Below are 23,714 nucleotides of genomic sequence, written 5' to 3'. Positions count from 1 at the left end.
CAGGCTTGGGCCTCTAGCACAGTTTATATCAATGAAAGTCTTTACATCAGGAGTTTGGTATTTCAAAATAATAAATTATTGCTGTCCTGGGTGACTTCTTTCTCTCAAGGTGGCATTTGCTTGCCTTGGCCCATTTGTAGCTTTGGTACGTTAATTTAAAAAAAAAAAAATGTTTTGGGGGGGGGAATTTGGGAAAACAGTTATCCTCTTTGTTCCTAATGTGTTTGGAGCAAATAAGTTCCTTCTGCTCACATACTGACAGGAGGCTAGGAAATTACAGCAGTAATGTATGTTTACCTGACAATACAAACAAAAGGTTTTTGATGGTAGTGGTGGATGTTGCTAAAAGTAGAATGGAGCGAGGGAGAGTAAGTGGTTGCTAGTGCATATAAGAGGCAGAGACTTTATCTGCCTCTCACAAGACTTCACAAACAGTGTTCTTTTGTCATACATAGTAGTGGAAAATTTGTTGAGGCTAAGCAAAAAGATTTTTTTGCTTGTCCTTCCTTTGGACAGCTTGACCTTCTGTGATCATTAAGGTAGGAAGCCCAGAGATGCGTTGCTGCAGTTGTTTATTTCCTTTCTTCTGTGTCTTGTGGCCTCCACTGGATTGGGTTTTTTCCTCATTTTACTTTTGATAGTGTTCCATAGCCCTGGTCAGAATACTATTGCAAAAGAACAAATATTAGTGTTCTCTTAAAATAACTGAAGTTTGTAAGTTTCCACAGTTGCCGCAGCTACAGTTTTTTGCACATGATTCAGCAGGTTGTAATTCATGCTAGGCTCTTTCCATGAGTAATTAACCTATTAGTATGGTGTAGTACTTGTATTTGTGACTATAAATGAGTACTTGAATATGACCCTTAAGCTATACCCTTTTTAAAGGGACAAATGGAAAACCTAAGCAACATTTAGATTAATGAAAAGTATGCTGTCCTGAAACATCTTCCAGTTTATCCAAACGTGTTCATAGATACAGTCATCCTATATGGTACTCCTTGTCTTCCAGCACTATATTACCATAATGATAAGATTTACCATCTTTTTACCTTCTAATTGACTCCCTAATCCTGTTTTAGCAACTCCTGGATTGTCATGACCAAATCATTGACTTGGGCAATCTCCCATCTGATTCTAAGTTTTGATTTCTCACTGCCTGGTTGGCACATCGTGTATCTCAGATCGCCAGGTCCAATTCACAAGCACTAGTGTTTTTCGTTAGCACTTGCCTATCAGTTTGGTACTGTCCAGAACACAAAGAAAAGATCGTCTTTTGTGTGAGGTAATGCAGTTAAGACAAAACCATAAGGTGGTTCATCCAAGGTTGAAAGAGTTAAATTTTAATCTTTTTGTGTTCATGGATCTAAAGGTGCTATTAGATTTCACGTCTGATGCAATTCTTTGGCAGTAACAGTACAATCATGTTAAGTTGCATTAATAATATCCCACTTATGGATGATTTATTTATAGATAAAGACATCAGCAGATAGAGGAAAGTTGCATATGTAAGCAAACAGTACTGAATCCATGGTGGTTACATATGACTGCTCTTATATGTCTTGGTGAAACTATTTTTCTTTCCTCAACAAAAATACCACAATGCACAGTGGGAGGTTTCACCCAAAACCTCGAGTACACAAAATTGTCAAGTACTAAGTGTGTACTGTGACTAATGAGTCTGTACAAATGTTCTTTTTATTTACAGGTACCTTGAGCTGGTACTACTATGTGACTATGCCAATGCCAGCATCCACCTTCACTATTGCTGTGGGGTGCTGGCAGGAAGTTAAACAGGAGTCCTTCACAGCTGCTATCCAGACAAACGCTGAGTTTTCCTTACCATCTTCACAAGCTGATTTCAGGTTGGTGTTTAGAATATTGTTGAAAAATAAGATACATGGGCAGTGTTTTAATTTACTCTGTGGAATGTGAAAATGAGTCATATTAGTACAGGAATCAACATAGAACTTGTTTAATCTGAACAGAAAAATCTTGACAGGAAAAGAATTCCAAAGGCATTAGTTCATGGGTAAGGGTGTGGTTCTTTTTATGTGAAAACAAGCTGCTTAGTGAGCAATAGGGTTAATAAATCCCAGTTTCATCTGGATATGCATCCTACATCCTGTGTCTCTTAATGCCCTGCCACAGCAATACCAAGTCCTCACTTGTTTCTTACAAAGATCTTCCATGTTACAAGACTCAGTCCATTTGGGATACCTAATGACCCCTACTACAATATTGCCTACTCACTCACTTCTTTCTTCCTGTCCAGTCCCATCCCAGAGCTAGCCTGTGCAGTGGTTTCCCTGGATTGATGTATCCTGACTGGGTACATGAAATCCCTGTTGCAGTGGTCCCATAAAATAAAGTTGGACCAATAATTCTTTTCAATAAAAAATAACCCTGTTTTCTAGTGCATGCAGTGGCTACTTAGCTGTCTTTCATCAAACGTGTAGAAATGTAGTTATTTTGGATACATCTATTCCTCCTTCCAATTCAGTCAGAACTGCTCGTTGAGTTTAAATTATTACGGAGTGATGGATGAACAGAACAATACTACATAGGTATACTATTGTATATAGGCACTTGATTTCCTCACGTATTACTCTCAGCTTCTCAAATTCATAGAGTCATAGAATCACAGAACACCCGGTTTGGAAGGGGCTGACCACTTGGGACGAATATAAGAATGCTGTCAGGGTATGCAGAGATGAAACAAGGAAAGCTATGGCAGCCTTGGAATTGAACCTGGCAAAGGAAGTCAAGGCCAGTAGGAAGGGTTTCTTTAAGTGTATAGGAGGCAAAAGGAAAACTAGGGAAAATGTAGACCTGCTGTTGAACAAGACAGGTGCCATGGTGACAGATGATGCAAAGAAGGCGGAGTTGCTGAATGCCTTCTTTGCTTCTGTCTTCACTGCTTGGGCCAGCCCTCAGGAGTCCCAGACTTTGCGGGTAACATAGAAAGTCTGGATGAAGCAAGACTTTCCCTTGGTTGAAGAATCATAGAATCGCTGAGGTTGGAAGATCATCAAGTCCAACCATTAACCTACCCTCACAAAAACCACTTCTAAACCATGTCCTCAAGTACCACATCTACCCTTTTTTTAAACACCTCCAGGGATGGCAAATCCACCACTTCCCTGGGCAGCCTGTTCCAATGTTTAATAACCCTTTCAGTGAAAAAATTTTTCCTAATACTCAATCTAAACCTCGTCTGAGATAACTTGAACCCATTTCCTCTCATCCTATCACTTGTCACCAGGGAGAAGTCAGCCCCCACCTCTCTACAACCTTTTTTCAGGTAGTTGTAGAGGGTGATAAGACTCTCCTCAGCCTCCTCTTCTCCAGGCTAAACAACCACAGTTCCCTCAGTCATTCCTCATAAGACTTGTCCTCCAGACCCCTCACCAGCTTTGTAGCCCTTCTCTGGACACACTCCAACACCTCAATGCCCTTCTTGTAGTGAGGGGCCCAAAACTGAACACAGTACTTGAGGTGGGGTCTCACCAGTGCTGAGTACAGGGGGATGATCACTTCCCTAGTCCTGCTCACTACACTATTCCTAATACAGGCTAGGATGCCGTTGGCCTTCTTGGCCACCTGGGCACACTGCTGGCTCATATTCAGCCAGCCATCCACCAACACCCCCAGGTCCTTTTCTGCCAGGCAGCTTTTGAGCCGCTCCGCTCCAAGCCTGTAGCGCTGCATGGGATTGTTGTGACCCAAGTGCAGGGCCTGGTACTTGGCCTTGTTGTACATCATACCACTGGCCTTGGCCCATCGGTCCAGCCTGTGCAGATCCCTCTGAAGGGCCATCCTACCCTCAAGCAGATCAACATGCCTGCCTAGCTCAGTGTCATCTGTGAACTTACCAAGGGTGCATTTGATCCCCTCATCCAGACCATTGATAAAGACATTAAAGAGAACCGGCCTTAGCACCGAGGCCTGGGGGTCACCACTTGTGACCGGACACCAACTGGATTTAACTCCACTCACCACCACTCTCTAGGCATGGCCATTCAGACAGTTTTTACCCAGCAAAGAGTACACCTGTCCAGGCCATGAGCAGGCAGTTTCTCCAGAATGCTGTGAGAAACGGTGTCAAAAACTTTGCTAAAATCCAAGTAGATAACATCCACAGCTTTTCCCTCATCCACTAAGCGGGTCACCTTATCATAGAAGGAGATCAGATTTGTCAGGCATGACCTGCCTTTCGCAAACCCATGCTGACTGGGCCTGATCACCCTGTTCTCCTGCATGTGCCGTGTAATGGCACTGAGGATGATCTGTTCCATGACCCTCCCAGGTACTGAGGTCAGACTGACTGGCCTGTAGTTCCCTGGATCCTCCTTCCGGCCCTTCTTGTGGATGGATGTCACGTTAGCCAACCTCCAGTTAACTGGGACCTCCCTGGTTAGCCAGAACTGCTCATAAATGATGCGAAGTGTCCTGGTGAGCACCTCCGCCAGCTCCCTCAGTACCCTCGGTTGGATCCCAACTGGTCCCATAGATTTATGTACCTCCGGGTGCTGAAGCAGGTCCCTCACAGTTTCCCCTTGGATTACAGGGGCTTCATTCTGCTCCCCATCCCTGTCTTCTAGCTCAGGGGTCTGGGTACTCAGGGAACAACTGGTCCTACTGCTGAAGACTGAGGCAAAGACGACATTAAGTATCTCAGCCTTTTCTTCATCCTTGGTTGCTATGTTACCAGCCCCTTCTACTAGAGGACAGAGATGATCCTTAGTCCTCTTTGTATTGCTAATAATAGTTATACACACTTTTTTTGTTGTCCTTGACAACAGAAGCCAGGTTTAGTTCTAGCTGGGCTTTGGCCCTCCTGACTTTTTCCCTACATAGCCTCACTACCTCTTTGTAGTCCTCTTGAGTGGCCTGCCCTGCCTTCCAGAGGCCATAAATCCTCCTTTTCTCCCTAAGTTGCAGACCTAGCTCCCTGTTCAGCCAGTCCAGTCTTTTTCCCCAACGTCTTGTCTTTCGGCACACGGGGACAGCCTGCTCCTGTGCCTTTAAGACTTCCTTCTTGAAAAACATCCAGGCTTCATGGACTCCTTTGCCCTGGAGGGACCGCCTCCCAAGGGACTTTGTCAACCAGGCTCCTGAAAAGCCCAAAGTCTGCCCTCCGGAAGCCCAAGGTAGCAGTTCTGCTGACCCCCCTCCTTGCTTCTCCCAGAATTAAAAACCATCATTTCATGGTCACTGTTCCCAAGACAGCCTCCAACCGTCACATCCCCCACAAGACCTTCCTTGTTTACAAACAGGTCCAGCAGGGCACCTTCCCTAGTTGGCTCTCTCACCAGCTGCGTCAGGAAGTTATCCCTGGTACATTCCAGGAACCTTCTAGACTGTTCCCTCTCTGCTGTATTGTATTCCTAGCAGATATCCATCAAGTTGAAGTCCCCCACAAGGACAAGAGCTCGCGATCTTGAGACTTCTCCCAGCTGTTTGTAGAATATTTCATCTGTCTCCTCATCCTGGTTGGGCTGTCTATAACAGACTCCTACTATGATGTCTGCCTTGTTGACCCTCCCCCTGATTCTTACCCATAAACACTCAACCCTATTGTCACCATCATTTAGTTCAAGATATTCATAACACTCCCTGACATACAGGGCCACCTCCCCGCCTCTCCTTGCTTGCCTACCCTTCCTGAAGAGCCTATAGCCATCCATGGCAGCACTATAGCTATGTGAGTCATTCCACCACATTTCAGTGATGGCAACTACATCATAATTATCTTGCTGAACAATGGCTTCCAGCTCTTCCTGTTTGTTGCCCACGCTATGTGCATTAGTGTATAAGCACTTCAGGTGGGCTATTGGTCCCTTCTCCTTTTTACTGGAGGAAGCTGTAATTCTGCCACGCCCAGACTTATTCCTAAGGAGCCCGTTTACGCCCTCTTTCCCCCAAATCTAGTGCCAGCATGCCGCTTTCAGGCTTTTTCTAGCAAGCGTGGATCTATCCCCATTCCCCCTTTGAATCTAGTTTAAAGCTCTGTCAATGAGCCCCTCCACTCCCTTCAGAATAGTCCCCTGCTACAAGGGCCCATCTTTCTTTAATAACTGAGGATGTTGTTATACGAGGCGTAATCTGTCTTGGCCTTGGTGACAACTCCAAGCTAGGTGAGCTGTCGTCCTTGTCATCCTCTGGTTCCCTTTGCAGAACATCATATCTGTTTTGCAAGGGCACCTGGGGTGGTGTGGGGGTTACCTGGGAGGCACACCTGCCATGCCGGGCAGGGACTTGTTGCCACTGGCCCCTGTCCTCTGAATCTCCACATTCGGCCACGCTGATAGAGGGTGGGGAGCGCTCTGTATGTAGAGCTCTGTCTGCCTGATGTGCTTCTTTCAGGGAAGGTGGGGTGCGACCCCAGTGATCTATCTCCTGTTCACACTCCCTTATGCTTCTCAATCGACTCACCTCCTCACGGAGCTCCATCACTAGGCGAAGGAGTTCCTGGGCGCACCTCCCACAGGCCTGCTCACCGCTACCATTCGACACGGGCATGAGTGCAGGGCACACCCTGCAGCCCGACGCCTGGGTGGCAGCGTGTTCCCACACAAGCTCTGTGGCCACACCAGAGCTGCTGGGTGCAGAGCTCAGGGATGCCGTGGCCTTCTGTCGAGTTGCTACCATGGCTTCCAGCCCGGGCCGAGAGGCTTTCCGCGCCTTACTGTGCAAAGCGCTGCGCCCTCGCCGCGCTGACGCCCACTGGCTGCGCAGCGGCCGCTGCGCTCCGGGACCGCCCGTTTCGAACTGCCGCGTGTGGCGTTGGCTCCGCCCCTGCCGCCTCAGCAGCCCGCCCACGCGCTGCCGGCTGCGGCACCAGAGAGCCGCTTTTCCCGGCTTCGAGAGCCCCCGAAAGCAAAAAGATAGGGCGCTGCCCTTCATGTTCTTGCCTAATCTCAACTCTGATAATTAAATACAACCTGACGTTGTTTTACAGCAGAAATGCGCTGGGCTAGACCACCCTTGGAAAAAAAATTGTATAACGATGGATGTAGTTTCTTTGCTCATGTAATCCATAAAATAGCTTAGAGTCCACTTCTTTCACAGAGTTATGTAGGGTGTTAAAGTCTTGGCACTGGAGCAAAATGTAGTTCTTCTTTATGTGTTATTATCTTGGTGGGTTTGGGGTTGTTTTTTTGTTTTTTTTTTTTTTGTTTTGTTTTGGTTTGGTTTTTTTTGGTTTTTTTTTTTGGTTTTTTTTTGTGTCAGCACTCCCCCGGAGCTTGATCTTCCAAATATAAATGCTTTGGGCAATGCCGGGTGCAGTAACAACAAGCGCTTTGCCTGCCCAGGCATAGCAGACCCAGCTGCCTTGAGCTCAAGTCTCAAATCAAGGAGAGGCTCTGTGCTGTACAGAAGACGGGCTAGCAGGTGGAAACATGAAGCTGACTTCTGCTTAGATATGCATCTGTTTGGGCAGATAAATTGCTGTGAAGGTATATGACTCAGGGTTTAGGAAGGATTTGATTTACCTGCCCTTCCTTTGAGCCACAGCTCTGAATATCCTATAAAGTGATGAAAAGTAAGCTTGATCCTAATGTGATATTTTCAAATGTCGACGGTGATAAGCCTGAATTGATATCTACTGTTGTTTTTTACTTAAGGAAAAAAAAAAACAAACAGTAAATTCCTGGAGAATTTTAGTAGCAACAACAGAAAAAAAAACCAACACCTTGGAATTTCATTCTAATTGCACTTAATATGTTTGTGTTAATATGTATGCAATTGTATTTTCATAGTCAAGTTTGAATAGGAATTATCTGAATAAGTATTTTTTATTGTTATTTAGTTTTCTTTGTGTACATTTTGAGCACTTGTTCTTTCGATGCATATATATTAGGACAGCAATGTTTGACTCGTCTTTTTTTTTTTAATTATGAGTGACTGTATCAGTTCTACTCAGGCATGTAGTAATGAGTGTTTTCGCAGTGCTGCACATGTGTGAACAGTGTGAGAATACAAATGAGATAATTTTATGTGAACAAACTGTGTCATTTTGATGTCTAGAGAATATCCTTGTCTTAGCATATCAATTGCTCAATTGAGCACATTTCTGGTACCACATTAAACTTTTTTTGTTGTTGTTGTTATTGTCAGATGGCATGAAGAAATCTGTGGTCATGTGGAATATCCCTGCCGTTTCCAAAATCCTGCTGCCAGGTTGCAGGCAGTCATTCCTTACAGACTTTTTGCTCCCTGGTGCCTTATGGAATGCTGTGAAGAGTGTTTGCTTCGACTAATTCCTCGGTGCCTCTCAGCTGCTTACACCACACTGGGTACCCACCCCTTTTCCAGGCTTGATGTTTTGATAGTTCCTTCCAACTTTTCCAGCCTGGGAATGGCTAGGTAAAGAAACATCTTACTATCTCATCTCCTGCTTTTTGTTGGACTCCTTTTTATCAGCTAGTTACTGTTAAATTGCTGTCAATATAAAGTTGCTGTGCTATTTTTCTTACACCAAACTTAAAACTCTAGTAGTGGCTTCATGTGGGTAGGTTTGTTTCCATCCTTTGTGCTATTATCTTTAATTTTATTCTTAACAAGGCTCAGGGAAGCTCATTAGACATGTGGGTCTGAATTTCCTCATTTGCCAAACTGAAGTTCTTTTATTAGTTTGATTGATTTAAATACTTGATGCTGCTGTCATTGTGCCATGTTTTCTTTTGGCGTTGATTTTACCGTTATGTCTTGGCAGAACAAGAGCATGTTAAAATCCAGATCTAGAGTTTATTCATAAGCCTTTTGTGATTTATGAGTTTCTGGTCAACCACTGGTCTTTGGAAGCGGAGTAAGGCAAACTGTAAGGATTATATTATCAAGTTTTCTTGGAATTGTGGAGAATAAAAAGCTTAATTAAATATTTTTGTTTTACAGTATATTCCAGTTATGCAATGACAATAGAATTTAACTCTATTAGTTGTAAGGCAATGCCTAGCAATTGAAATTTCCCATTTGCTTTTTATTTTTCTTAAATATATATATATTTAAGTTGGTAATGAGATAGTGTTTGTTAATAGCAGAGAATAAAACACTATTTTTATGCACTGTTTGCCTAGTGCCAAGAGTAGAGTGGATTCATTTAGGCAGAAGGACAAAATGTCCGAGGGAAGAATTCAAGGCAAAGCTCAGATAGAAAGATGAAAGGAAAGGTGTATTCCCAGATTGTTTGTTTTGTATTTTGGACCTTTTGGGGCAATTGTTGAGTAGGTTTGATATCTGAAGCAACTTCAACAAATTCTACAAATTGCCAGTCCAAGTGCATAGAAGAACCCAAAGTCATTTCTCTTTACAAACTGTATAATTAATCAAATAAGGAAACACTTTGTTTCATGCTACCTATTTTGTTTCTTATTTACGTAGATTTTTCTCTACAGCTTTCCTCCTTAAGGATAAAAGTAGAAAATTGCAGTAATATTCGATAGTTTTTAGAATAAGTTTACTGTCCTTTTTTTTAATGAAGATCTCTAAAATTTAAAACTTAAGTGTTCAGTGACCCACCTCTGTCATATAAGCCTCATTGCTTTGTAGATACCTTGTACTGGTTACTGAGTTTTCAATGGTAGCTCTTCACTCAATTAACTCCTAAATGAAAGCATCAAGAAACTTACATGAATCCTGCTTGCTTTGGGCACCTACCACAGACTATATTCTCTGATGTTTTGCATAGTGGTTTGTTTTGCAGTTGAGTGTGATGTTGTGTACCATGTTCTTGAAGCTGTATGAAATTGGTAGAGCTGCTTAGTGATTTCCTCTGACTTCAAAGGCACGGTACTAAAAGGTTGACACAGGTCCTTATGGATCATCACTGTAATTGAGGAAGAAACTGGCCATTTAACTTAGCTGTGTGATAAGAGTGGATCAGTGGAACCATGAAGGGCAAGATGCACTAATAGTACAAAATGAAAAGAAAGAGGAGAGAGGTGTCTAGGCCAAAATGACAGCACGCAGTAGGAGAAATCTTCAAGATTCAGTTGTTGATATGCTACTGCTCTTTGGGAAGTTGTCAGAGCTTCCCCTGCATGTACCTTTCCCAGAATTTACAGGGAAAAGATTCTGTTGCAAAACCATTTGTGGTCATCTGTGTCCAGATTGCATGTTCAGAATACAGTACTTGGGCTTCCTTTGTGAAGGAGATGAGAAAAAACAATGCTTGTATTTCCCTATGCTGCTTCTAACCACTGTCAGTTCCAAGTGATCCATATCATTGAATATAAGTAAAGGATGAAAGAAAGGGCATGCATACTTCCTGATGCTTTTCATTCAACAGTTCATCAAGCCAAGCACATTCAAATTTTTCAAAATTGAAATAAAGGAATAATTTGAGATGTTTAAATGTCAAGCTGTATTTGGAAATTATTAAAGTGACTCATAATAGCTTGTTTGTTCTTGTTTTGTGTGATTTTTCAAAAAGAGGCTTCTATGTATGTAGCAAGATACTTAAATGGTTAATTCCTGTGCATGCAATGATAATTACCTAAATTACTTCAGTTAAGAATAAGCTATGTGCAAAACCATGTCCAAACCCACATAAAAAAAAAAAGTTAGCTATTATCTTGGGTTAAGAATGGTGCTGTAGTATTTATTTTTTTTAATCTTCTAGTCTATCTGTAGTGGTATAAACATAACAGAGCATGCCAGCACAAAGGGGCTGTTGTTTTGAGAATTCTAATTGTACTCCTGTCTGCCAGGGAAGGAAACAGTCATAAATTTTAGTTATTATCTGAAGTATCAGGGCTTTACCGTGTTTGGCACTTTTCTTTGTCTGTTCCCCATTAGGCGATACTTACTGTGTTTTTTATATCCCAAAATACTTCCCTTTACTTAAGGGGCAAGTTTCCCCAATATTTTAGACTCGTATGAAATAGTGATAGTTCTTGCATAGAGTGACCTAATTGGGTATTTTAAGCTGTCTATTCCAGTAGCTGCTACTGTGGGTCAGCTGCATTTCTCTTGAAGTGTGATAGATGCTTTATGACAAAAACTCTAGTTGAAAGCACGTTCATTTTACTTGTGTTTTCTATACGTCTCTTCCTGTGTTTTTTAATTTGCTATGGACTTCTGTATGGAAACAGGATCTTGACTGTATGTAATTGCAATCATCCCCTCTTGCTTCCTGCAGGTCTTTGAAGCTGGATGATTTAATTTTGCACTCTGTCTTGGTTTTACCCTATTTTAGTTCAAGTGATTCAATATAGCTTCTCCCAAATTTATGCCAGCGAAAGAAGAATGTGGCCTACATGTCTTTGTTGGTGGTATTATGTTAAACTGTACATAAATTAAATGAATAAAGCATTGTGGACGAAATATAAATATCTTAAAAAACAGAGATTAAGTGCTTCCTGTATAATTTTGAGAATTTCATGGACACCTAACAGTACTTAATTATCTGATTTTAAGTTCTCTCACTAGCAGAAGGGAGTGAATTGGAGGAGAAAGGGTAGGGAAGTGTGTCAGACTGCAAAGACTGTAGAGCTCCTGATTAAATTGTTCAGGGAAGAGGTCCCTGACCTCACACTACACTGAAAGTTGCTCATCATTCGTGTACTTGGAGAGCTGAGAGATTAAAAGCAGCACCATGTTTTGGTGCTGTTGATGATGACATGCTACTCCCTGAGGAATTGTCAACCCCATTGGCATTTAAATAGCAGTTATACATTGATATGCTCTCATGTGAGCCAGTAGTTACTCGTATGAACAAAGCTGGCTGAAAGACTTCAGATAAAAAATAGGGGCTGTGTGTTCCCTGGTTGTTCGGACTCTTCAAATCAGTCCATTCCTAGTCCAGTTTTGTTGATCACATTTGAAAACCTAGTGTTTCAAAATCTTTTCCCACTGAGTCAGTTTCCTTTCCTTTTTGGCAAAACCTGAAGAGACTCTGAATTACTTGTTCTTTTTCATTCCCCAAAGAAAAACATTCTTTCAAATTCAGACTCTTAACTTTTTGTGCCACCTGAGCCTGTGCTTGAGACCTTGACTTCTCTTGTAGTGTTTAATTCTGTTCTCATCTTTTTTCTTTTTCTGTTTTTTCTCATGAAAGTAATTTTTTCCCTCATAACCATCAAGAGCCTTTCACAGTCACATCAATCTCTTGTATGTCTATAGCTTTCAAAACTCGTTACCACATTTCTACCTTTTCATAGCAAATGTGCTGATATTTATTTTACTGAGAGTTGTAAGCCTTTGTTTGCATTGAGTTGAAGTACTTTTTTTGAAACAATGGTTTTCAAAATTTTTCGTTTCCAGCACACATAGTTTAAATAACATAAGATTACTGCCTTTTCTGTTTGAATTAATGTACTTTAGATGGAATAGTTTTATAATAAGTACTAGCAAAAGGAAAAATTCTCAGCCAAGCACTATGTGTCAATAACTTGACCAGTCACCTCACATGTTGCTGGAAGCTAGAAGAGTATGATGAGAAGAGTGTCCTTTGGTGTGTGTACCATGCACTTAGTTTTTCCTTAAACACGTAGGACTAGTAACTACTGAAAACAGAACAATGGGATAGATGGACTTCCAGTCTTACCTAGTTTGGCTATGCTTACAGCAATCCTGCCCAGCAGAGCTAGCAAGTAAGTGGAACAAAAGAACTTCTGAGCAAGGTACTGATATTTTCAAAACAGGATCCAACACTAGGTTATTTGAATCCTGTCTGGGTTCTAAAATTAGGGGCCTTGTTTTCAAGTATGCTGGACACCCTTGGAACCCAAATGGTGCTTGATGACAGAAACATCGAGGATGCTTGGCATATTTGTAAATCAGGTCAACTTATATAGCTGGCTAAATATGGATTTAGCAACCCAGCTTTCAATTCCTATTTATAAAGATCTTAGTCACTCTTCTCTCATGTAAATGGTCTTTGATGGTATTTTAAGAGGAAAGAATATCCCTTTCTTCAAAACATGGTATATCAACAGAACTCTCGAGTCTTTCCAGGCCATGTCACTAAGGTTGTTAACTTTTTAAATTGAAAAGCGAGAAGAAAAAAAAAAAAAGAGAGAAGGGGGAGGAAGCCCAAGCAGCCTCTTTGATCTGTGCGTCTGTAGCCACCATTTATCCAATCTGTATGTCTGCAGTGTTCCAATGACAACTGATAATTCTATAGTAAAATCAGCCAGGACTATTGGAAAACATCCAAATGTCAAAGCTAAATGTCAGTCTTTAGTATTGTTCAGTCTTGCAGAACTGTGATTAACTGCCTTGTCTGTAGAAGCCTTTTGTGAGTATATACATTTGGGTAAACTTTTTTGCACAACATTTTAAATTGTGTTAATTTGACAAAATACTTCCAAGTGTATTCCTTAAACATAAACTCTCCTTAGTATGTTTTTTACATATGACTAGTTGGTTTTCCAGACAGAAATAACTATGTACAAAAATTACAGCAAAAAGTAGAAGTATGATGTCTGGAGAAAGAAAAGTTGTATTATGTTTTTTAACTCAGTTTTGATACATTATGTAGTGGAGAATCTTAACTTGAATCTTGCATACTTGTTTCCTTGTGTGGTGCTTTTTTTTTCTTTTCATTTTTTTTTTAATATGAGAGACTGCAAATTGCCTGAGGTTTTAATTCCTGATCCTCCAAATGGGTTTGCGTGCCCGCATTTACATACAAAAATCCTTTTCTTTTCATTCAAAAGTCATACTTGCATCTTTACTCAGTAGATTTGTTGGCAGGATCATGACTTAGTTCATCGTAAGTGAAATTTGACTTAATGATTCCAGTGACTTTAATGTGATTTGAATTTAAAGAAAAAGCTGTTGAGCTTAGACTTCCTTGAAATGTTTGCAAGTAGTGGTGCTTTGGTATACATCCAGTGGGGTTTTTTTTTAATAGAATTTGGAGCTTGAAATCCATAGTGGAGTCCACCTAGAAAGAAATCATCTGTCCTTCTTGTGCTTCTAAGATGAAGAGTCAAGAAGGATATTTGGCTGAAAATACCATGAAATCCATTCATCAATGGAAACAGAAGGGCTAAAGCAGGGTTGAGCATAAACCATTTTTTTAACCCTACCTTCTGTTTTTCTATCCTGTTCTACATGACCACCTATGCTGAGTTCTTTAAGAAAGGATGTGAATTACCTTTTTTTTTTTTTCTGGAGACAGTCTTTCCAGTTGGCATTTTTTTCATTTGGAATATTGTTTATTTTGTAAATCCCAAACAAATAAGTAAATATTGTTTATTTTAGTACTGTGGAAATTACTTGTGAAATCCATGTTGTCTATTGTACAAAGACTACCATAGAGAGTTATAAATACAGAGTTTCATTTTGACTTACATGAGGTTCTTTTTGAATAGTAACTGTTCTGGTAGATATTTGATGTGCTTCCTAGCCTCACACGCTCTGTTGCAATGCTGCTGTAAATAATAATTCAGTATACCTATGTTTAACAAGGGGAGTCCAGAGATATGCCTTGAGGAATGGAGAGGCAAAAATGTGATAGTAGATGGAGAGATTTTTTGAAAGAGAAAAATGTGGTTTTGTTTTTAATATCAGAAAGGTGGTCAGTCCTGGATGACATAATATTCAAAATCCACTGTAGGCTGTACAGACTATAACCTACAGTCAGTTTTGAATTCAGAGAGATCTTGGATCTGTCTTCCAGCCATCTAAACCTTTAGCTCATTGTATTTTGCTTGCAGTCTTTGTCACTGTCCTAGGAATTTGGATTCAGTTTTTAGTGCTATAGAATTTAATTAGATTTTAATGAAACTAATATTAATCTACTGATGGGTAGCAGTTCTGTAATTTTTTCTTTCACTGAAGCATTGCTTTACTATTTCAAGGAAATAAAGCTATTCAAAATTCATCCCAGTTGGACTCTTAGCTGTGATCGCAGTAATTCAGAGTATGTGGCTATACAACACGTGTATGAACTTCATGGTATTTAAACATTGAGAACATTTTCTGACTCTTAGCCTGAAGTGTAGTTTGCTACCACTGCAATCACATTCCTTCATCCAGTTGTCATTTTGGGATCAAAACAGGATTTGGAGTACTTCAGGCACAATATATTTCCTTACTAATACACTGAGCTGCCTTATTGGTCTATTAACTCTTAACAGATGTTCTTTTGAATGTAAACCTGCAAAGAGAATAAAACAAGTTCATTTCCTGATGGGAAGCAAAATTTGTTTTTCATCATTTTATAAAATTGCTACAATTGGAGACATTATTACTTTAAACAATTATCAGAAATAAGATTGATTTTCCTAAAAGCATATCCTTTTTCCCCTTCAGAATGATGTTTAAAAGATTAATAAAGCAAAGAGATTTCTTACCTTCAATGCCTCTTTTTTTCTTTTTATTTTCTTGAAAATAAGTACGTACAAAATAGGGAGTTCTTTAATTTCAACTTGGAAAATAGGCTTTCATATGTTTTGAGTGGCACTGGAAAATAAAACGACTGCTTCTTTTTAAGAAACATTTCAAGTTTTGTATAAGGTAGCTTCTTAGGCTGGATACTATCTGGTCTTATGTTGGCATCTTCACTGATGTCAATTATGTTTGCTGCAGCACATGGAGAAAAGAGAGAATAAAAGGTTAGGCACTTTGACTTGGACAAAGTGGCATGTGGAACTTAAGTGCTGCAAATACTTTTTTTGTTATTATTGACTGTTTACCTCCTCCCACCACCTAACAGCCAAATTGTTTTGCATCATGTCTTGTGACACCATAAAAATAGAAGGCCGTTGATGTTCTGGCAACTACGTTTTAAGTATGACATAAGACTGTGATAGGGGAAGCCTTGTTTCTTTAGTCTGTGGGATGTCTACATATTTCAAATATGGTGTGGTTTTTTTTTTTTTTTCCTCCGGTGGCAGAGCACCCAGTCATCTGAAAACCGTGCCCTTCGGTTTTACACTTGAATGTGCAGAAATGAGATGCACTAATATACACTTAAACCCAGCATAAGCAAGTTGCTTTTGATTTTTTTTTCTTCTTAGTCTTGTGTTTCACAATTTGACAGGTTGATGAAATAGCATGTGAGGCTATGAAGAATAAGACTATGAAGAATAAGAATTGACTTTGGCTTCTTTCACCATCCTTAATACAGTCCCACAGCCACAGCTGCTTTTATACTTAATCCCTAAAGGGAGATTATTCAAATGGCTTGTATAACCACCATAGTGCAGATGACGTGTCCTTTTGCTTTAGTGTGATACCTCAATGTAACATCTGTGCAAGAGTATATATTGTTTTCCTTCCAGTAGCAACAGCATAAAGCAGAAAAAGACTTAGTAGTCTACTAAAACTGTGGAAGCAACAGCGGTGGCTTAAGGTGGACTGAAAAGGCTCCACAGTAGTGCAAATTCCATGCTCTGAAATTAAATTTTGAATTAAAACCAAATTTCAGCCATACTGCCTGGTACATTCAGCAGTCTCTGCTGGACCACTCATAGGTCCTCAACAGACAGTCACCAGGACCCAATGAGATCCATATATGGTCTTATTGCCTATATATTATATCAATCTGTCTGTCAGTCATGACTTCCTTGCTTTTTAGTTGTAAGATAGCTCCCTCTTCATGGACACGAAAAGTGCAGAAGCTGAGTTCACGTTATTGCATCACAGCTATCTCTGATGAGACTTTTTCAGTTGTTTCATTCATCCATTCTCTGTGGTATCTGGCAGTAAGGCTAATGTGAGGACCTTGCTAATGTAGAAAGTGGCTATCACCAAGTCTTAATAGGTAAACTAAGAAAGGTACTATTCGCTCCTCTTTTTTGAAAAATATGGTAAAATAGTAAATAAGGTAAAATGGTAAAAAATGGCAAATATGGTAAAATGGTAAAAAATGGCAAAACTGGTAAAAAAAAGGTAAAACTGTCTTACTTGAGTATCATTGATGATACTAAAGGTGATGATAAGTGTCTGAAACCCATTGTCCTGCCTTTGGCCGGCCTAAGAGGACACAAACCTGATCATCCAGCTTTGCATGTATTTTGCATCTGTGTTTCAAAACAAAACCAACTCACTCTGCAAGCCCTGCCACTAACCCTCAGTCTCATCTGGAGTTCTGAAACATGTCTTTTCTTACAATAAATACCTAAAGTGAGCCCCTGCTGTGGAATGTGTTAATAAGCAAGCCACATGTGTATTCCACAGTATCAAGGGGCGGTATCTTTGGCGTTTTTGGTAGTTTTCCATAGAGCTTCCTTAGTCCTTTTAGAAGACAAGGTACAATATTTACCTGTCTGAAGATGCTTCACTTCTTGGATAGTACCACAAGAAGATAACATCTCAGTCACAGATCACTATTTAAAATTAAAACAAAAAGTGATGTTTAGAACATGAGCTTCAAATATGCAATTTTAAATAGTTGCCGTTTGTAATTTTATGGGATGAATAAGGAATATCATTTTAGGAGTTTAAAAATCACTTGCTTCTTTGCTGTATGGCACATGAATTGTTAAAAGGGCTCTTGGCCAGTGACACCTGTATCTGAGTTTATTGAAGAGGTAGGACCTGCACTGTGATTAGAAAAGCACTCAAACAATACATATCTTTATTAAATAAACATTCTTAAGATTGGCTCTTTTACAGGAATTCACTTACTTCAAATGAGCAAAGTAAACATTATGTTGTCTAGAATAAACTACATAAGATGTCCCATTACTTAAAACTGAGGCCTAAAGTTGGAACATAAAGCAATTCCCTCTTTTTTTTTTTCCTTTGTCTCTCTTGGCTTTAGCTACAAAAAATGTAATTTCTTCTTGTAGTAACAGGAGAGTTAATGGGGCTCTTCTGATGCTACTGTATAATAATGACTGCATGTTGTTAAATTCTAGAATAGGAATTATTGCAGAGCCTACTGGCATCATTGTAGTTAAGGGTGCCTAAGCATTTCCAATATAAACTTGTATTTCAGTGGTTTACAACTGACTGTAAAGACTTGTTCCCAGCTTAAAGCTGGAATAAAATGGTTTAGCTCAGGAAAAGTGTGTGTGTACTGTACACACATATATGAGAGGCAGGCATATGATTATGCATATTACAGTTGTTATATATTACACAGGTTATATATATGTATGCCTAATCATATATATCCATGCCTGCATTTCATATATGTGCATATATATGTGTGTAGGTAATACTAATCAATTTTTTTTTTGTTGTATGAGTTGCATGGCATTTAGAAAGTAAAAAGTATTCTTTTCCCTCAACAGTGACCTGTGTATAGAGAGATAGAATATGGAGAGATTGAATTAGTAATTAATTGTCATTATTGAACATTATTTTTGAGTTTTTGAAACTAATTTTCAGAATGAGTTCCTCTCTCTGTATCCTACTTTATCTCTAACTGTCAACTTCTTTTCTCCTACCAAAAGAGCTGCAAAAGATGACAGAAAAAAATGATTTTTTTTTGTTGCAGATCAGTAGTAAAATAGTCCATCTACTTTTTAGTATTATATTCATAATCAGCAGTATTACAATGCTTTGTTTCCGTTTCTGAGTCGTATAAGTAGTAGAGTGCTTATAAATGCAGAGATTTTGCAGTGTATATGCTGTAAGTGATAAGAAAGAAGGTACTTTATATTGTGGCCAACTGTTTTGAAGCCCTAAGCTTAACTTAAAAAGGGTCAAAAAAAAAGGCAGTGTTCAAAGCAGCCACAGACTTCTGTCATCTGACTCGCCATACCAGGTATGTGAAGGTTTCTTAGTCTATGTCTATCATAATCCCTAGTAGCCTGCAGTTGACAAGCCCCACCTGGGAAGAACCTGAATCAGTTAACAGATTTTAGTTTTTAAATGCAGACTGCAAGACCCACGGTGCTTAAAGCAAAAGGAGATGCACAGAAAGCATTAAATGCATGCATACAGCTTTACCTCTGGCTCCAGTTGCCAGGTGCTAATGTCAGTCTTTTTCACTGCAGCCTTGGTTTCAAGTTTAAACAAAAACCCACCAAAACTATGTAAACAAACTGCTGGCTCTCTTTTCCTTTTGTTTTATTTTTTGCTAAAGAGAGAGAATAATGAAAGATAGTCTTAAAGATAGGGATTTGAGATAGGAAGGACTGAGAGAAATTGTAGACTGGAACAGAATGAAGATAATACATAATTTTAACAGGTATTCTCAGTGCTGATGGGCTACATCATGTTACTCTGTATGGAAGCTTTCATAGGAGACTGATTTAAGGATCCCTAACCTTTTTCCTCCTCCCCCTCTCCCTGCTCCAATCCTATGAGTGTCCATGTCTTTCCTGTGCTCAAGGATCCGGAGCTGGATGCAGTACTCCAGGTGGGGTCTCATGAGAGTAGAGTAGAAGGGCAGAATCACCTCCCTCGACCTGCTGGTTCTGTATGTTCAGATTCCTCAAGTGGTCAGGAACCTGATCTCTTACAGTGGGAGGGACTTTTCTTCACCCAGTCACTCTGTGTGGCTGCCCATCCACTCAAGAGGTATGGGAGGAGAGGCTGCCAGTGAAGACCGAGGCAAAAAAGTTGAGTACCTCAGCCTTCTGCTTGCCCACTGTTACCAGGTTGCCAGCCTTGCTCATCAGTGGGGCATACGCTTTCTTTGACCTTCCTTTTCTGGCTGACACACCTGTAGAAGCCCTTCTTATTCTTTGCATCACTTGCCAAGTTCAGCTCCATCTGTGCTTTGTCTTTCCTGACCCCATCCCTACACAACCAGGCAGCGTCCCTATACTCTTCCCAGGACACCTGTCCCTGCTTCCACTGCCTGTGCATTTCCTTCTTGCCCTTTTGTTTGACCAGCAGGTCTCAACTCAGCCATGCCAGTCTCTTGCCTTCTTTTCTTGATTTTTTACACCTGGGGATCGAGAGCTCTTGCACTGTGTGGGAGGTGTCCTTCAGGATCTGCCAGCTCTGTTCTGCTCCCTTGTCCCTGAGGGTGGTTTCTCAGGGGGTCCTATTGACTAACTCCTTGAAGAGCTGGAAGTTTGCTTTCCTAAAGCTCAGGGTCCTGACTTTACTCTTTGCCTGACCCATATCCCTCAGGACTGTGAACTCCACCAGTGCACGATCACTGCAGCCCAGGCCTCCTGTAATCTCGATGTCACCGAGTAGCTCACTTGCATTCGTGACCATTATCATAATTACGAGTAATTCCATGTTCTGTGTAGATATGTCCCATGTGTATGACATCATAATTTGTTTATGAAATGTAAAATTTTACAGGTAAATCCTAAAAAATACAGAGGTAGGTACTTTTGGAAATATTTGGGCTTTTTATCTGTTAGTGAAGATGAGGTATTAAGTGCTGTTCCTAATTCTTATAAGGTATATTGCGATATTGTTGAAAATAGGAGATCTTGTGCTAATCAAGATTACTTACTTGAGAGCTTAAAGCTCAGTGCACAAAAAGGAGATTATGATGCTGGCTTTCTCGTCTACTTTATCTAAAACTTTTGGGACCCTGGAAGAGGAAGAAATTCACTCTTCTATCTGTGCTTTAGACAGATTTAGTCTTTGTTGGGCCACTAGTCAGTTGTGCACAAAGTCACTTTCTGTGAACACAGCAATTAAATGTCTTTTCCTTGAGCCCTTTTTGTCTGTCAGATAAAAACAGGGAACAGAGGTGGGATTCTTCTACTACTTCTGTCAGTTACAGGCATCCTTGCGGGGGGAAAGTGAAAGTCTATGTTGAGACCGCCTGCCCATTTCTCCTGCAAGACTAGTAATTTGTAGCACTGCTTCTTACACATGGGGAAAAAAAAAAAAAGATGGGGAAAAAAAAGATGGAGATTATCCTTTCGCTGCTGCTCCTTATCTTGATTGCAGCGTATGTTATGCTGAGTGTGTCTCACTGCTTTCCAGCTGAGAAGCAGGGAGACTTGGCATGTGATGTCAATTCTAACAAGTGCAGACTGCCTGCAGTACTCACAGCAGCTATGTGCATTTATACTGAGGTGCCTTCTGCCAGGCAGTTCTGTGCATAAAGACTGTGCTCTGAATGCACTTTATTTAATGATTTGACAGAGGCCAGATTGCCGACTTTCTCTTGTTTTTGGCTGCAGGGGTATAGAAACTGCCAGGAGGCAGTGTAGAGAAAGGCATAGGCATAGTTGTGAAATAGATAACACATTATGAAGAACACATAGAGGATTAACTAAGCAGTGATAACATGAAGAAAAATAAATAGAAATGGGTAATGACATAGGAACCTGTGGGGGAACAAACTAGAGAGTGTTGTAGCTGGTGAATATGTTCCAAGCACAACCAGATCAGTAGGTGTGCTTTGCATGGCTTAGTGAAAAATAGCAAATTTCAAATTGTGTATTTGACACCAGGGAGGGATAAACATTATGAATTTAGTAAGTTGCTGCAGTACCACTTTGTGAATATTATTTCTGTCTGTTAATATTTTAATTTTGTCTGGTGACTGAAAGCCACAGTAAAGGAGTCGGTCTTCCAAAAGTACCTAATTAGGGCAGAGAACACATAGCCCTGTCAAACATTGCTGTGGAGGGCTTTTCCTTTTGGTCTTACAAAATGAAGACTGCAGCAATACTTGTTTTCTGAAACTTGCCAAACTTCAAACTTATGTTTTTCCATTATGTAAATTTATAATTTCTGTAGACTTCAAGGTGGGGTTAGTACCATGTGGGAAGCTGCTTTTTGCTTTTATTGGGAAATGTTTGTGTGTTAGGATTGCTCTTTACGGATCTGAGAACCCTTGGTAGCATTCTGAAGTGACAGAAGTAAATGGTGGACAGGGGAGATGAGCATGTTCAGAGCCCATTGCAAGGATCCCAGTATTGTGTCGATTGCTTTTATTACATGTTGGAATCTTTTATTATTGTCATTAGTAATAGTTTGTGTCCTGTTCTTTGTGTCTTTTTAAACAAACTGACCAAAAAGTTCTTTTAATAAAGAATGAAACAAAAAACCTGCCCAAAACTGTGAAAGAGGCTTTCAAAGTCCTTATATGTATTTTTGCACTGATTTGATGTTGATTCCCTCTTCTGCAAGAAGAGCGTGTGTGAATGAATTTCTTATGAACTGATGATAAAAGAGCCTATTTTTCATATTGTTCCCTTTCCTTCTCCAAAGTAAAATTCGGAATAGAAGCTTTCATATGAGGAAATTAAATTTTAACTTGATTGTGAAGCAAGTGGAAGGTCTGCAGAATGTTTACAAAAAGAAAGAGATCTCCATGTCAGACTTATGTTTCTCCTAGTCTGTGAGTCTCTGCTGGTTTTGGTGTTTTTCCAGAACTATTATTGTCAGGTAATTTAAAGTGAGCAACACACAGGCACTTTTACGTCTTTCAAAATACACAGATAGTGACTTATTTACTCTGGGGCAGAGATTCAAGACTTTTTTTACCTTCCAGAAAGCTTGGGCAGAAAGACAAATTAAAAAGAAAAATAGCATAAACTCAAAATAATCCAGACAGAACATTTAGAACATAGACTATGAAGTTGTGAAGATGAGGTTTTCCTCTGCAATGAATCATTTTTGCTTGTAACCATGTGTTCCTTCACATTTCTCCACAATCCTTCCCAAATATATCCTTTGGCTTGTTTGTAGTACCAGTATTCATATTGACACATTTTCTGGCAGGAAGAAAAAAACCCCAACTTATCACAGTCATCTTCTATAATTAGTGGAATCGTTTACTGGTCATTAAGAATAATTCCTCTTCCATTGCTACCAACAGAAATTCTAAGATCATTTTTATGCTCTTACTAATTTTTTCTCATTGAGTACTAAGTGGTTGGATATGAGTTAGATGAGGCCTTCACCACTACACTCCTTTGCAGTGAGGGTTTGGATCTCATGGTTTTACAGTGCTGTAGGGCTAGTTTCTGTTCCCCAAAATACGCAACTTCTCCAGTAAATTCTTACATAAACAAAATCTGGTGGCAAAAGCTCTGACTTTATATGAATCAGGAGGCAGGAAAGCCTTTCTCATCACGGCTGAGGTTTTACTTATGTTTGTTTGTTTTTTTAACTTTGAGACCTTCTGCAAGTACTTTATGATATGCTCATTGCCTCTGACCAAGGTAACTTTATCTTCCAAGACCTCAGTTTAGCTTTTGGTCTAATTTATCATTGTCCTCTTTGAAAACTTATCTCAGGGTGTCTTTTTTAATAACATTAGTACTTGGGATTTTTTTCCCACCTCTTTCAAATGCTGCAAGTCTTTTTTTTTTCACTTTCGAAACATTCACCCCCTCTATACTATTGTGTAGTTAAGTCTCTTTTCCTCATATGTGTTGTAATTCAGTACTAGCTTTGATCACAACCATTCAGTTAACTCTTCCTCTGCTTAATGGCTTGGATCCGACTCTTCCTGTATTTGCTATTCTTCATGTTTCTTTGCTGTCATAACATTCTGTCAGTTGGGAAAGTTCATTCCTGAAGGACAGATTTATGAGATTCGTAGTGTTCCACGGCTTATTTCACCTTAGAGTAATCCTCTTTGCTTTGGCATTTTGCTAATCCATTTCTCTGCTCAGTCCCCACATGTGCTAGCGTGGGGTATCAGAAGGGCCTAGGTCAAATTTCAGTTACTTTTGATGAGAGGAAATAACTAAAACTTTCTTTAGTGTCTCATGATCCATTGTCAGTTTTCTAAGCGAAGCTCTGACATTCCCTTGCCGTGTGAGGTCTGGGGGGCCTTTACAATTCTGAGTTTGGACTATTATCTTTAGGAGACTCCATCACGTGTCAAAAGGCATCATTTTCATCTGTCACATGTTCTTTGCTTTTAG

At 40.0% G+C, this 23,714-nt stretch overlaps 1 protein-coding gene across 1 annotated transcript in view; it reads left to right on the top strand.

Annotated features, from left to right (window-relative positions):
* Window positions 1-23,714, top strand: part of AOPEP (aminopeptidase O (putative)) — a 212,764-nt gene that overhangs the window by 33,787 nt on the left and 155,263 nt on the right. Inside the window, 2 exon segments of the mRNA XM_082497138.1 lie at window positions 1,706-1,862; window positions 8,122-8,370. Coding sequence (XP_082353264.1) covers window positions 1,706-1,862; window positions 8,122-8,370 — 406 coding nt within the window.

This window comes from Vanellus vanellus (assembly GCF_965231255.1).
Source record: "Vanellus vanellus genome assembly, chromosome: Z".
NCBI lineage: Eukaryota > Metazoa > Chordata > Aves > Charadriiformes > Charadriidae > Vanellus > Vanellus vanellus.
This window is presented reverse-complemented; position numbering and strand designations above follow the sequence as displayed.